The 16,632-nt window shown below is 48.8% G+C and overlaps 1 protein-coding gene across 1 annotated transcript; it reads left to right on the top strand.

Moving 5' to 3' along the window:
- Positions 1 to 3,627: 3,627 nt before the first annotated feature.
- On the top strand, positions 3,628 to 15,815 carry LOC125771776 (protein pangolin, isoforms A/H/I/S-like). The gene is made up of 2 exons (XM_049442808.1): positions 3,628 to 8,743; positions 13,850 to 15,815. The coding sequence occupies exons 1-2, from the start codon at positions 5,949 to 5,951 to the stop codon at positions 13,872 to 13,874; spliced, it is 2,820 nt and encodes a 939-aa protein (XP_049298765.1). The 5' UTR covers positions 3,628 to 5,948; the 3' UTR covers positions 13,875 to 15,815.
- Positions 15,816 to 16,632: the final 817 nt, after the last annotated feature.

The raw sequence follows: 16,632 nt of genomic DNA, 5'->3' as shown, positions 1-16,632 counted from the left end.
GGATTGCCCACTTGACAGTAGACTTCTGTCACCTTTTTGGGCACCTTACGGTACCACATCAAAGCTGGTACGATGTCTTACATGAATGCCGCATCTTCACACTCATCTCACACAAATTGGCCATTGTTTGGTGGATTCCTCACTAATCCACCATCCCTCTCCTGGGTGGAGTTGTCGAAAAGCCACCGGAATTTAGCGATCACACCCGCTGGTGCGACCGCTTTCAAACAGTGCTGCTAATCCTTTGGAAGCCGATTTCCGCCGGACCGGCCTAGCTCAATCACATTCGCAGATAAGCAGGAAGACTCGATCGCATGGTAAGCACCCCTCGCCCTCGATCGACGCCGTTGGGCCAGCAGTACGAATCGTCCCACAAAAGCATGTTTGCATTTGTTGATGCTGGCGGGGTTATTGGTTGGACCGTGAGGGTTTTATGTTGGCGTTTGTGCTTTTGCCCATTCTAATGCGTAGAGAAGCGAAAACGCAAAGCTCAGCATAACATTGTTTTCTTTCATTCTTCGAAGCGCGTTGTTGGTCTGGGCTGATTGTCATAAATTACCCATAGAATTTAGGGATTCGGGTTGCTGCTTTTTTTCTCTCGCACTCGTTCTTGTTTTGTTTTACTCCATCCCAGTCTTCGTTCTTTACGATGTTCTTCCTCTCACTCGCCGTATTAAAAACCCGGACCGGACAAACGGATGGACGTGATGGTGAAGAAAAAAAGGAATGTATTATCCAGAAACGGCGTATGTGTAGGACAGTGGAAGAAGGATTGGTAGGGAGAAAGGCAAGAGACGATTTACGAGCCAACCAGGGCCCAGAATGAAAAGCAGCATGAACACGAGAAATCCTTGCACTGGTTCGCATCAACTACCTGCTCCGGAATCCCATTGATCCCGTTGTCTGACTGCACAGTAGGGCTGAAATACACGGGCAGGAAAAAAACAGGTCCGGGGCTGTGGTGCTGAAAAGCCTAACACAGCATTAGACCCCTCGTTGCGTTTGCTAATGATTCCGGAATCCCGGGAAGGACCTCCGCACTACACAGCGGAGGGCACAAAACAACAACCTGCCGAGAAAAGGAACACCATCGCCACGTTTCTTTCGAAAGCGATGCAGGAACTCATGCCGTATTGCGCAGCGAGTTCCTTCTTGTTGCTCCTAGTTAAGGAGACGTGAAATTTGCCCCTTCGGTCGTTTCGCAGATCCAGCTTGATCGCTAGGAATTCTTCGAACGTTCCTTGCTCGACCCTACCCATTATCCTTCCAGCGTTCTGAACCAGTCACACAATTGCCAATTTTGATGGAACTGATCAAAACTCGACGGGTGGGCTTTTTCGGTGATTTTTCTCCATTTTTCCGTCCCAAGGGAAAACATTAATCATTCGCCCAATTGTGATCCGGCAGGGGGGTTCTTTTTCAGGTGCGTAACACGATATAGCCGAACCTGATCCTGCGTAAGCGAAGAAACGATCGAGTGACGACGCGTGATGAGGCGTAAATTCGGTACAATATTGATGTCGGGTTTTTATTTGCTTCCTAAAGAAACGCTTTCGCCTGTTGTTGCCTTTTTTTTCTTCTTTTCTTTGCCCTCGCTCTCTGTACCAGGAACGATTATTTTTGGGTCGTTTAATCTGGGCTGCCCCTAAGGGGAATTCCAAAACAAACTGCAGCAGAACTGCGTTTGTGAGCAATGCGGACGATAACCTGCTGGCAGTGACGCCGGATCGAATGTGCGAAGAATTTCTAATATATATCCTAATGGCTGGAAGCGATCTCAGCATCTCACGCACCATTTCGAACACGTTTCAGTCAAGGGTGGACAGAACGCACACAACCTGCCACACAGAAATGTGTGGCACCGGTGGTGAGGAGCTCGAAATCGGGTTCGATTATCACACATCGCCCATCGCACCGTTTTTGGATGGACAATAAATAACAATAAAAATGCTTATTTGAAGAGAGAAAAGCAGAAAAAAGCAGCTTGTTATGCGTCCAAACGCCTCGGACAGGTCTAGGTGAGCCACGCAAACAGAAATAAAGGAAGTGAAACCATTGAAAATGCGGGAGGATACGTATGCGAAGGACAGCGTGGAACGCAATCCGTAGAATGACCGTCCCGAATCCGGGCACCCGAAAGAACCGTACCAAATACCGAGAAATATATTCGTTCTGGTAGATTAAAAAGTAAACATTTGAAAGATGTCAAAAAAAGGACTCGCTCCCCTGGACGCCATACGGCTTGGAACGATCGAGGCCAGGATCGAGGTGTAAATAATATCCTTCCGAGGTTTACCGCCCTCTCTAGGCCTCTCTCCCGCCAGCACCCTTTTGTCGTCCACACAATCCAACTAGCTTGCGTAGGACTTCGCTATCGCTTTCACGCATTTCGAAGCTGTTGGAAAATGGCTGTGAACCGTGTGAGTCAGTTGTGCACCGACGACACAGAGCCTTTACTTTCCTTTCCACCGAAGCAGAAGGTAAGGAACCAGGAAAGGACCAAGATAAACAAGTGCGTACCAATAATAGATATTGAACCATATTTGCACAGCATGATAACAAAAGGTTTTACTATTTATTTGTACCTTTCCCTTCACCTTCATTCGGGTGTCGGGGACTGAATTTTGTGCCGTGCCGAGGGACTAATTTCTTCCATGTTATTCTTCCATCCCTGTACACCCTGTAATCCCCCTCACCACCTCCCGCAAACTATGTCGTTGTCGACCAAATGGAAATGGGACTTCCTGGTGGAAAAAGGGTGGATGCGCTTGGGTGGCGGTTTGCCGCGACATCATGGCGCGGCCAGCAGGAAAACAAGCATCCTCAGTCTGCAATGACATTTAAAAAGTGCATATCCAACGCCCGTGGCGACGATGGTCATAGCAACCGACCGACCACCGTCACCACCAAGGTGAGATGAGGTTGACCAGGAATGCAAACAGGACATATACGTTTGTTTTGTTTGAGAATGCACGCTTACCTTTTACCGCTCAAGACACGCATCCCAACGACACAGCATGGCGTATGGAGTGTCTTATGCTGCGGGAAGACAAAACCCACAGCAGACGCTTTCTTAGGCCTTGGAACTAAACCACGTGACATTTTTTTTATATTATTCATTTGCAAAACATATAAATTCGTTTACGTTTAAAATTAATACTACAAAATGTCTACCTTGTCCGATTCTTCCAACACACACATCATTTGTTGAATCGAAAATTTAATCCGTATTTTACAATTTCCCATTTAATTCCATTTCCTGTGAGCACAACCACGCCGTCCTTTATAAGAAAGCGGAAATGACAAGGATGTCTCTGATTACATCCGTTGCTGAAGGTTACGCCTAGGGATCGATAGCAACCAAAGAAATGGGAAGATCTCAACATGATTCATTGTGCGATAATTGTATGTTTACGAATCAGATTTATTCATCTAATATTGGTTACAAAGCATCACCTTAATGCATACAGTAAACATGTAGCATAAAAACATAATTCAATTAAAACGATCGTCGTGAGCTGTCTGGGAAGATCTTCGCTCCATCTCGGTATATTATTGCAATAACGTTTCTTAAACAATTTTTGTATTGTTTGAAAACGTAAGCAGAATTATCTATTTTCATGTTTTGCTTCTTGAAAATATGGTATTACATTTGAAAAATTATAGGTTTCATAATATTTTTAACGAAACCAACCAACGTTCCCAATGTGCGGTCAAATTTTTCGATTCCAAACGTCACCGCCATGTTGGAAACACTTCGGCTTTCTTCGGCTCTCGCATTTTTCGCTCCGTACATTTGACGTACGTTCGATAGGCGCGACGGGGTGGCGGAAGAAGCGAGAGACAGACAGAAATCGAAAAGTGACATGACGAGAGAGGGCCGTTGACTGCTCTCTCTCATTCATTTGCTCACCACCATCGAAGTAAGTTCGCTCGCGATCGGCGCGCGCAAGAACAAAAACAAGACGAAAAACAGTTTGAAAAACGTACGGAAAATTTGGGAAAACAATCGTACCCACCATTGGGTAAACGTTCCGGACGAAACAATCCGTGTGCAGCAACATATTCTACCGTACGCAGGTCAGCGTGCGGCAAGGTGCAACTGTCTAGAATCAGCGCCAGTGTTACAAGTGCCGTCGGGAGTTGTCACACCAATAATGCAGTGGGGTTTCCGATCGATCCGATTCTTTTGTACCGTGCCAGTGAACCAACCCAGTGTCCCCGCCCGGGTGTAGTGGCTGTCTAGTGCATTCCTTCAAAAGCAATACATCGGCATCGAATTATAGCCACCGTGTGGCTGGTGTGCTGGAGAAAGAAAACAAGGTGTGTCTTATCGTGTGTTGTTCGCGCTGTTTCCGCGAGATGTGATCAAGATCAAGAAGGTGCGGGTGCGTGCGCGGGAATTGTGTTGTGAGCGGTGCGAAAACAACGGCGCACATCCCCCAAGTCGCTAACAAGCCGTTAAGAATTAGCCTTTTTCTGCTACTTACTCCACCACCGTGAAGTGTCTCTGTGAAGCTAAGTCAATATAGCATTAGCATTAGTAGTAGTAGTGGTAGTAGTAGTGTTATAGCCGCCCTGTGGAAGCTGTGTAAAAGAGGGCGAGATAAAAAGAAGCCAATTTCACGCCCGGAGATTCGCCCCATTTGTTGGGTCATTTGTGCGATTCCGCAGATTCCCCCCGTGCACTAGTGCCAAAACCAGTAAAGAAAAGAAGAAAACGAAAAAAACAACAACAACAAAAAAGCTTCCTGCGTGCCGCTCTTGTGAAGGCCATTTTCTATCGCAACAAATGTCATAATAATAGTAAAACGCACGCACCACCAGGCCAATTACTCATCGCCCGCCCGTGCGCGAGTGTGTGTCGTGTCCGTCCGCGGTATTCTATCGTCCCCGCCCCGGGTGATTGCTCGTTGTAGCTGGAGCAAACAACAGGAGAAGAAGAAAAGAAATAAAAAAGCAAGTGTATCGCTCCATCCTGCGAGATGACGGCATCGCGCGATCGGTAAGAATCGCGATCGCGGATCGTTGTAACGTTCGCATGCGGAACACATTAGCAACAGCGCGTGGAGTTGCGCCTGCCAGCCTGCTACCGGGACACACCGGAACATGAGCGGATCGTTGCGTCCCTTCGTTCCGTCCCAGCCACGGTACAGGAGAACAGCGACGGAGGACGAAGACGGCAGGGGCCGCATTCGATGGCGCCGATAGGCCACCGATCATCGGCAACGGATTGGCATAGAAAACAGACAGCGCGTGTTCTGGCACAGTCCGGCGGCCCGGTGCCGGCGAACACTAGTGCAGTGCGTGTGTGCGTGCGTGTGTGTGCGAGGTGTGGGTGTGTGCGTAACGCAAAAATTGCATCTACGAGGCGCCACCCCTAAGTGAGTGTTGTCGCGGGGCCCTTATTCTTTCTTCCGACCGTGCAAACCGTGCGTGTGAGTGTCCCCCTAGCGTCTGTGGGGAAGCCGTAGGCAAAACGTGCAATTTGCAACCGTTGAGTGCAAGCGAAGAAATTTTCAACCCCCCTACCACCCTTATCATCTGGGTTCAGTGCGTTCAGTGCAAGAGAGAAAGAAGGGCAAACGGCAGAAGGAAGGGTCTGCAAGAAGTGCAAAACGTGGTAACGAGGTTGTGTCACTTGTTAGAAATCGTGTGCCTTACCCACCGCGTATTGCGTGGGTAGACGAAGCGGCAAACCCCGTCGTATGCGTTAGTGTTTCTGCGGTAGGGCTAATAATATTCTGCATCGAATTCCTAGTGCCTTATTCTGTGCGCATGCTGTGCGAAAGATCGTCAATTTTTGCTTGTAATATAGTTGTTTAGTTGTGCGCCAGCAGCCAGCGAGTAATTTATTGGTGATTTTTGCCGGTAACGGTAGGCGGCCGCCGTCGCCGATTAGCAAAGAAAAGGAGCGCCAATTACGGCGGCAATTGTTTTTGGGCAAAATGCCACACAACAGCTCGACCGGCGATGAGCTGGGCAGCACGGACGAGGTGAAAGTGTTTAAGGATGAGGGCGACCGGGACGACGAGAAGCTGTCCGAGAATCTGCTCGAGGAAAAGTCCAGCCTGATCGATTTGACCGAAAGCGAGGAAAAGACGGTCAAAAACGGAACGACGCGCCATGAAAGCTCCAACGCGCTGTACGGCGGTGGAAGCGGAGGTGGAGGCAGCGGAGGCGGTGGGACGGGTGGTAAGCTGCCGCACGGGGCACCGCATCCCGGTTTCAACATGGGCTACATCGTGCCGCCGTACTCGTACCCGAACGGTGCTGCCGGTGGGTTGCCGGTGTCGATGGCGAACAAGATGAGCTTGCCGCCATTTTTCTGCCACAACGGTGATCATCTTTCGTCGCCCCCGCCCGCCCACTGTGGCATCTTACCGTACCAGCTGGATCCGAAAACGATGAGCCTGACGAGGCCACCGCTGTACAGCTTTCCTACCAGCCAGTATCCCTACCCGATGATCAGCCCGGACATGCTGCCGGTTCCATCGTCCTGGCATTCGCCCTCACTCTACAGTCCGGCCGCCGGTTTCCGGACGCCCTATCCTTCCTCGCTGCAGATCTATACATCGCTGTCGAGTGATTTCTATCGGTACTCTCCCACCTTACTTCCGCCCAGCATTCATCCATCGCATCCGGTGCTAAATCCGGGACATCCGGCAATCATTACGCCCGGTCCGAAGCAGGACATTCCCGGCAGTGGGGGAGGATCGCACCGGGGAGGTGATCGGCAGGGCGGGACATCGATCAAGCTGGAATCCTCATCGTCCGGTACGGATCATGAGCTACCGTCGGGTCATCACCATCATCATCGGTCTTCCGCTTCCTACCATCATCACCGTACGGGTGGTTCGCACGGTGATCAGCATAGCAGCAATAACAACAACAGTAACCACCACACGAACCACAACCACCATCACAACCATCACCAAAACCATCACAACAATGGCAGCGGTGGAGGCGGCGGTGGTCACAAGCATCAGTCGCTGGCGGAGCGTGAGGCCGCACTGGAGAAGAAGCGCAGCCACGTGAAGAAGCCACTGAACGCGTTCATGCTTTACATGAAGGAGATGCGCGCGAAGGTAGTGGCCGAATGTACGCTGAAGGAGTCGGCCGCCATTAACCAAATTCTTGGCCGCAAGTGGCATTCGTTGTCGCGCGAGGAGCAAAGCGTCTACTACGACAAAGCGCGCCAGGAGCGGCAACTCCACATGGAACTCTACCCGGGCTGGACGGCACGGGATAACTACGGGTATGGTGCGAAGAAGAAGAAAAGGAAAAAGGATCGCAGTCCGGCAGATCCTGGTGGGAACAGTATGAAAAAGTGTCGCGCCCGGTACGGACTCGATCAGCAGAATCAGTGGTGTAAACCGTGCCGGCGTAAGAAGAAGTGTATCCGCTACAAGGAAACAGGTGGCGGTGATCGCGGTGATGGTGGTAGCGATCGGGAAGGTGGTCGCGATCGGGGCGATGGTTCGGATGATGCGATCGGAAGCTGCGGAAGTATGGAAGACGATAGCAGTAAATCACCGGGCGAAGAGGACGAAGATCGGGAATCGATCAACCAATCACTTTCGAGTCCACGGTGTCTGAGCGTACTCTCGAGTCTACAGTCACCTTCGACGAGTATAGCATCTCCGCTGAATTTACTTGCAAGTCCTGCCACGCCAACCAACTTCTACCACCATCACGATCACCTGGGGCTCGCGTCTATGATTGCGTCCGCCCAGCAGCAACATCAGCAGCAGCAGCAACAACTTCAGCAACAGCTCCAGCAACATCAGCAGCAACAGCAACAACATTACCTCCACCAACACCATCACCATCATCACCACCACCATCAGCAGGCAGCGGCAGCGGCGGCCGTTGCTGCAGCAGCACTCCAAAACGTGAGCGATAAGCTGAACAACATCAGCAACGATTCCGGCATCGGTGGATCGCAGCTCAACAACAGCTACAGCAACAACTTCAGCCCGTACAACAACCATCACACCATGCGCACCAGCTCGTCGTCATCGTCGGCCAGCAATGGCACTGGTGGTGGAGGCACCAACCTCAACAACAGCTCCTCCAGCGCAACGAACGGAACGGGCGGTGGACTGGGCAAGAGCCCAACAACGATGCTGCTACCTCCAACACCTTCAACACCAACACTCGCACCTCCGACGCCCTCGTCTTCCTCTTCCTCCTCGTCGTCGTCGTCCTCCTCGTCCTCATCCTCGTTATCGTCCTCGTCCTCTTCGACGCCCTCGCTCCAGATACCGCCCCATCTGCAGCAGCTTAACTTAAAGACGTCCCCGCCACTGTTGCCCAACACGCCACCCTCGTCCGGTGGTTCGTCGGTATCTTCCACGACTGCGCTTACGATTAAGGAGGAACTCCCCGACAGTAGTACCGGCAATGGGCCGATGGGTTCACCCCCGTCCGGGGCACTTCATCCCGCCTCCTCCACCAGTCCGGGTCCGCCCGGCAACGGTGGGTATCTGCTGCATCCCGCCCATCACCATCATCACCTCGCCTCCCTCCATAGCAGCAGCAACCATCCACTGCAGCTCGGCCATACGCAGCTACACGCGACCAGCAAAACCAACGGTGATCTCTCCCCATCAACGACGACCGCAACCGTGACGGTCGGTGCATCCAGCAGCATTGACAACGGCCCAGCAGCGGCAGTCACCAACGGCAGCAGTAGTCGGAGCAGCAGCAACAGCAGCAGTAGTCAAATCGCTAGTGATAGGTAGTGTACCGATACAAACAGAAACAAAAGCAAACTACTACAAACTATAGATACTCCTTCCAAAATGTCCCAAAAAATATCCTTTACCCAAATCTTCCCTGTATCTATCCCCCGTCTTTTTGCATCCGGAACTTCCCGGTGCACCAGTTCTTCCATTGTTGTTTGTTATGTTTAGCGCGGGAAAGGATGGTGTTTAAATGTTTTAGCTTAAACCGTAGTGGCCTTAGACCGGATACAGGGTATATGTGTGCGGTCGCCGTACTATACCACATGTTGGCCGAGTTGGTTCTATTTTTCTTTTTTTGTTCGTCTGTGCGTTTAGCGTAATCGTGTTCGTGATAATATTCGTCTAATGGATGTATGATTTGTAATGTATTGTGTGTATGCTGTGCGTGCGTGCCCTTTCCAAAAACTGTTAATAATTGTAAAGCTCCTCTTCCTTGTTTTAAGTTTAGTGCGTCTTTAATGTGTATATTATTAGTTGTCCGTTGTGCGTAGATAAGCTGATTCCGTTTACAAAACCGAACCCGTTTGGATGTCTCTGTTTTGGCTGTTTTGGGGTTCACCCATCCCAATGCGCGTAAGTTTAGCAAACAATGAAGAAAGCGTCAGAAAAAGCATCACTTAGGAAAATGTCTAATCGATGATACATAATAAGACTGAATGCCAACGAACCAACGAACGTTCGATCGGGTTCGATCGAGCCACCGTGCACCGATCACGTACTGATCGACCGTAAAACACAAGCTTCATGTGAAATAGAAAAATCAAAACATGTAAAAAAAAACGAAGCCAGAATAAAGTGTACGCAATGCTTGTCTGCATGCGTGTATGTCGCTCTTGTAATGTGCATCTGATGCGTGGAAACGATCAATCTGTCTTCCGAGAAAACGACCAAAAGTGTTGGAAAAAGGAGGACGGAGAAGGAGATGGAAAGTCACCGGGGTGGTGAGGGTGAAGGAAGGACGAATAGTGAAGCTGGTGGCAGAGGCAGAGAGGCACCCGAAAACAGAGAAAAAAGGTTGGTAAGCAAACGTGGAAGGTTTTTTTTTTCTTGTTCGGGGCAGGTTGAACAGGCAGAAGGGAACGGAAAATGAAGAATGCTTGGGATTCGAGAATCATTTCGTAGGCTCGTTGCCTTTTCCCTTTCTGCTGTCGTGGGAGGCACACACACACACACGCAGATATGTGAGGCCCCGGTAAGAGGAATCTCTGCTCCGGGAAGGACCGAAAGGGCAGGGAAACGAATTTCCAAAACAAGTTTTTCCATCTCGCTCTCGTTCTACGATCACTTGCTCGTTTGCCACTTCAACCCACTACTGCGGCCTGGTATGTGAGGAGCAGTGGGTTAGTGGTAGCACAAGAGAAGAAGAGGTGGGAAACGCGGAAAGTAGGCAGCCAAAAAGGAAAAGAACGATGAAATGATTGGATGAGTTGTTTTTTTTCTTCCTTCTTTCTCTCTCTCTCGCGCACATTTTCGTTTTGGTTTGAATTTGAGAAAGCTCGGAAGAAACAATCTGATCGCAAGAATCGAGAGATCGAGTAATGGGCGATCGAGTAACACATCGAAAAGCAACGAGAGGCAAACGACGAACCCACCCCCGGGGGGGAACGGGGTGAAACGAGCAAAATCAATCAAGTGTTTGATAGTAGAAACACAACACAACTTGTAAATAGAAAAGGACCTGAAATATGTTTTTTTTGTGAAGCTATAATGAGATGTAGCAGCAGGATGAGAACGCTAAAGAAGAGGCAGAAAGAAAAAGTAACACAAACACACAGACACACTAGAGGGAAAAAATCCCTGCCCAAAGACCGGGCCCCTGAATCAGCAGGAGGGCCAACATGTACGGGTCCCGAAGAAGGGAGCACAATAAATTGGAAAGAGCCTGAACAGATCGTGGCAGGTGTGGTGGGCCCGGGGGGAGGAGCGCAGGAGAGGGGGATGGAGTTTTTTTTTGTTGGTGCGGGAGGGATGAACAGAAAGAGAAGCAATAATGGATGAGAAAGCTAAAGAACGGAACATAGAACATGGTTCAGGAGGACCATAACCAGCCAAAAAGGTCGTAAAGAAACGAGATGATCGCACGAGTCCAAGAATCGTCGAGAAAGAATGAGAGAGAGAGAGAGCGAGGAGCAAGATCGCCAACCAGCCAGCCAGCCAGTGTGTACAAGAATACAGGAAAGGAAGCAATAATACTTTTTTCGTCATTCGTTAAAAAGGCTACACGAAAAAACGAAAAAAGCAACCCAATGAACCAGGGGGACCTGGTTTGTCCCCCGGGCCACAGCATCCACTCAGCACACTGCGCCAGACACGGCGCGCGTTGATTGGGGTTGAAACAGACAGAATATTGAGGGTGAGTTGGGGGTTTAAGGGGGAGGTGTGGAATAACGACGAATTTATGAAGTGTCAGTACACACAGCCTCCCTCGTTTTGGTTGTGGAGCGAAGGCGACTCTTGGCAAAAGGTGAGGACGCTCGGTTGTTGGTGTTGTGGTGGATCAGCATCCAACGAACAGATAGGAGCCACATACTCACTCACACACATACGGACATGCTCGTTCGGCTCCAAACTCCAGCCGATCAGCTACACACCCCTGAGAGAGTGCGCCGTTTTGGTGAGTTTTCAATGGCTAGCGAACAGAACAGCCCCAAAAAAAGGCACGCGAGGGACGAAATGGAAGGCAGAAGGAGTTAAGGCTCCTTCGAAACGACAAGCGAATATTTCATGTCTCGCGCGAAACGGGAAGTTAGTACGGCGATCGTGTCCCTGCAGACGGTTTTTCCCTCCAAGTGCAACCCGGTCGAAGACGTCGTCCCAGGCAGACGCAGACGAATGTAACCGGGTTCATTTGTGATTTGTCTTCCACCTTTATTTTCTCTGCAAAAGTTTGGAACGAACTGTACGAAAAGAAAACAAAAAAAAATCTCTACCTTATTGCTGCTCGTTCCGTTTTCGTGTTGGTTTTTTTTGTTCTCTTCTTTTCACGGGGAGGGAGTTTTTTTTTTGTGTGTGCAATTTTGAGCGTCCCCAATTCACGAATGTGCGCTGTTGTGCGCACAGCGGCCAAGTGCGACGCTGGTGTACGCTGGGACACGCTGCACGGAGATGGATGGATAATTGCGCCTTTCAAGTAGTTTGGGGCCACTGCCACCGCGTTCTTCCGTTGTGCGTCGCAATCGGTTGCTTCTTCGCCCTGGCACCCGGCAGGGCAATGTCGATCAGTCAGTCCCATCCCCCCCATCCCCCCCAACTTTGTCCACACTTCCTTCCCTTCGTTTGGTGGTTCGATTACCGGACAATCGAGATCGAGCGTTCTGGCTTCTCTCGAAATTCGTGCCGGGGTTGTTTTTTTTTCTTCCTTCCTTTCGATCTCACTCTCTCTCTCTCTCCCTTTTACTGGTAGGGAAGAACCGTGAAATCTCGTTAATTATCGGTTATTGTTGGATGAAGGTGGTTAACGATCGACGAGTGATATTGAAATGTGTGAATTTGACGATTGTACACTGACCTGTTTGTAGTGGTAGTTGTGTGCGTACCAAACCGGTGGTGTGAGTACGTATGCCCTTAGCCTATGCGTACGATAATCATGAGAGCATAACAGATCATCGATTATCATTTCACTCTGTGATGATGTCCGAACCGGTGATGATGGTGGGTACAGTGGGAATACTGTCTTAGCAAAGGGTAAAGCAGTGAAAAGCTAACCCCCAAGCCACGATTTGTTGTTTTAGAATTCCAGGATTCCTCTTCTAAAAGGAACTTGCAAAAACCTCAAAACTTTTCACCCCTCAACGTTGGCAGCAGACGACGAACCCCCCTTTCTCGCGGGTCCAGTTTGCCATAAAAAAACGGATCATTTTGTTGCAATTTGTAAAACCAATTTCACGTTTTATGGTTGCATGGTGTTGTATATTTTTTGGACGAAATAGCATACGCAACCGGCACGATCGTCCCGGTACGATAAAAAAAAAAGTATACGGCACACGGTACGCGGTAAAGCCGATCGGGGTAAAATCCGGTCGTTCGATCGGTGGTGGTGGGAGTCTTCCTGTTGCCCTCGCCACACATACAAACCGGACCGATATGACCTGGCTGTAAAGCCTTTTGATCCGGCTGTAACTTTTATTGGGCGCAGGATCACTCAAGCTTTGCAGGGAAAGGAAAGAAAACATGCAAAACCCTTCCACCCACCCACCCCTTTTGGGGTGCGTCCATGGCGCGTCGTGGACGAATGGTTTTTTTTTGTTGGTCTGCTGATGGCTATGATCTTCGGCTGCCATAGTAGAAACGATCTTTATTTCTTTTCATAGCCTCGGTTGTGTATACAACACCCCCCTTTTGCGAGGTACCCATTTCTTACCATTTATTTCCCGTGAGCGGAAATACCAAAAGAGGATCGATTTATGGTGACGAATGAGAAGCTATTAGAGCAAATATGACCCTCGTTCCTCATCGACATCCTTAGCAGGGCGGTTAAAATGGGTGTAGCGTACTTTTAAGCCCCATTGACTGTCCGGTCAGGCGAGCATGAACCTTCCCCGATGGATGGAACAGCTAGAAAGATCAAAATAGGTGCGATATGGTCAAAACATGCCAACGTGTAACACTATACGCAGAGCGGAACGTTTTGCTGTCATCTTCAGAGAAACTATAAAACAAAAAAATTTGCACAAAAGAAAATGGTTGTTTTTTTTATTGAAAGATTTTCTCGACATAAACCGTAATAAGCCTGGTTTGTATCGACAAAAATGTTTTGCCGTACTCAAAACAACAACTTGCAGCATTTCATCTCAGTGACTATTAAAGTTTAGTTTTGAACGATGCAAATGCCTCGCTGTTAGTGCCAATTTGTGCAATCTTCCTGTTAATTTCACACTTTTAATTGTTTTGTTACAGTAGATTATGTAGCAGTAAATATATTTCTTGTCGTAGAGTTAGTTACACGTTTCATGTTGTTATCCTGTACTTCATGTGCCTATTGACGTCCTAAAGCTTTGGAAGGTGGTATTCGGTTTTAACACACAAATTCTCTTTTCCGCACACACGATCGTTTGAATAAATTCGCATGTGTTCTCGTGGCTTTTCTTTCTTCCATTTAGTTTTCCGTATCTTCGCTGTTGGTGAACCACGTAGGTAGTAGTGCGTTGTGAACGCACCACCCGGGAACTGGTTCAATGCGAGCGACAATAAAGGGACGAAATCCTAGCATATCTGTTGCAGTAGATGGCAATCAACGGGCCCAACACCTTCGCCATCGCCCAACCAACAATGGTTTATATTTCTGCCAATCACAGTGTCACACAACGTAAGTTCGCAAATGTGGAAAGAAAATCCCACGTAAGAGATGAAACAGGGACACAACATTATGATGGGCGTTTTGGGGGGGAATTTCGAGTCACCTCGAGGAAAAAGTCCCACCAGCTTTTTCGTCGTCTACGCGGAGGACAACGAACGAGCCAACCTAATGATCCAGCGTCGATGCAAATGCTGGTGGCTCTAGTCAAAACTCAGACGATAGTTTTCCTTAAACAAAGAAGAAGCGGTGTATTAAATCGATAACACATTGTGGGCAGTTAGGTGTGCAGGGCACAGGCTACGCTAAGTGCATTTGTTTGTACAAACTGATTCCAGAGCTACCTGACGGCCAACGATTCATCTCAGTTAGCACTCTACGGTGTGTCAAAAGAACGATACACGCGGGGTTGATAAGTGGTGTAAATCAGGGACGATCAGGGCAAGATGCTGCTTAATCGAGTTGCCGCTAGCTTAAAATGTTGCTAAGTAGTATCCTCCAAAGAAACGCGACGCGAGTTTTGTACGGACGAACCGTAAGCGTTGAAGAGTGCGCATAAGTGGGTTTTGCGACGAAGATAAAATCTACTGAATCTGGGAAACCAGGAGAGAAGGGAAGAAGAGAAAGCTAGACGAGCTAGAACTTGAAGAAGCAGAAGAAAAAGTATTGAAAATAATTGACATTTGTGTAATGGCTTTTCGAGTGCACATGGTGTGCGCGACCATGTAGTTATCCAGCGAGAAAAAAGGGAAATAGGATAGGCAATCGAGCAACAAGAGCACAAGCAGCACTGGCAAAGTGCTGCCAACCCTAAAAAACGGGAACGTGTAGTACGAGAGACCGAGAAAGGAAAACGAACAAACGAATGGAGAACTTGAAATTGAAAGCGAAACGACGATCATCATTCAGGGCGAGCATTGTACAAAATAGCGATCGCGAGTGGGTGGATGCACCTTTTATCATGGTCACTAGCTAGAATCGCACAACGTACAGCCGACGCGACGCGATCGGTTTTCCCGCAGCGCGCCGCACAAGCTGCAGAGCGAAGAGACACCAACGGCAGCAATAGCAACGAACGTCCAGACGACAGACAAGACAGTCGGTGAAGTTTGTAACTGCGCGCAGCCGTTACAGTGGGCGAGATTTAGCTGCTGGGAGCGAGTTTTCCCTCCTCGAGCAGCGCCCGATGACCAGCCGCGCATATAAGGACTGACTTTAGAACGACATTTTTCGCGCCGAAAATGGATGCGAAAGGCAAGATGTGATTGTGATTTCTGTGTGTGACGAGCGTACACCACAACTGGGAACCCAGGTGGAATACGCGATCAGCCGCGACAAACACCGAATCAGGTAGTTAGCACGATCCTGACTGACCGAAGACGACGGTTGAACAGTTTTTGAGAGATTTTCACCTAAAATCTTCTCGTCGCAGAATTCTGCAAAAGTTGAGACGATTTACGGGCACACGATGAAGGCCCGGAACGGTGGAAGACAACCCGCGGACAAATATAAACGTGGATAGGAGCCTTGACGAGTTATGGAGTCGAAACTCCTTTTAGCGTTTTAGAAAAATTACTTACTACTCGTGGTTTCATTGCTATTGCTGTCGTTTATTTGTCATAATTCTTCTCAGCTATATCGAATATCCATTCTGGTGTATGCGTGATAAACGCACGTTGCTCAAGAGATCGAAAATCAAACGGTTTTGTTAAGCGAATTCCATGCACGATCGTTATCCTGGAAACAGAACATTGTAAATAAACATTGTTACATCACTCGTTGTCGCCGATGTGGTCAATTCACAAAATTTCTTCCTTCTTTATGTTGCATTTGGTTTTTTTCTATAGACTCTGAAATATGTGTAAAGATGATTACGATCCCCGAATTATATTCCGTTATTTACCTCAAACTGAGGAAGTACTTGCGTTTGTGTGTGTCTGTGTATGAATGTCGCAACCAACATCATTGTTCAAGTCCATGGTGGCCTGCGAAGACTCCAAGAAATTGCCGTGTATCGGTTCGTCTTTCAAGCCGGTCGGAATGTCCCCGTCTGACGCCGTGTGTGCCTTGGTATGGAAGCCATTAGAGATTCTTCGAATTTTATGGCTTCACTGCACACGGATCGAATAAGACCATTATTCCAGGCGTTCGCGAGCTTTGGAGAAAATGCAGCTCCTGCTTCAAGAATTGGTCGTGAAGCTAACGCCACAAAACAAGCTATCACGCGCGCGGTGATTGACAATATAAGCGCTTCATATATCCACTTGTTTGCCTACGTTCTAGGCGCCTTGCACCACAATTCCCGCGTAGCAATATTAACCACCAGTGCGTCAAGACGGCATCACCCTTTTTCTACCATTTTTATGGTTTCTCTGGTAGGGAATTCTGTAGGAGAAAATATGGGACAACGTGTTCGAATTCCGGACATCCAATGTCTTTGTTCCAAGAACTCGCGGCTTCGCTTCAGGGGTTAGTCGCGCATGCGGGCCATCCCACAACTTTACGATTTTTATGTGATCCTGGAAAATGGATGATTAGCCGCTGGCTGCCAGCAACCTTCAGCACCGAACTACTTACATCCGCCGTTGC

This window comes from Anopheles funestus, chromosome 3RL (assembly GCF_943734845.2).
Source record: "Anopheles funestus chromosome 3RL, idAnoFuneDA-416_04, whole genome shotgun sequence".
Lineage (NCBI taxonomy): Eukaryota > Metazoa > Arthropoda > Insecta > Diptera > Culicidae > Anopheles > Anopheles funestus.
Note: the sequence above shows the minus strand (reverse complement) of the source record. Positions and strands in the feature narration are given on the sequence as shown.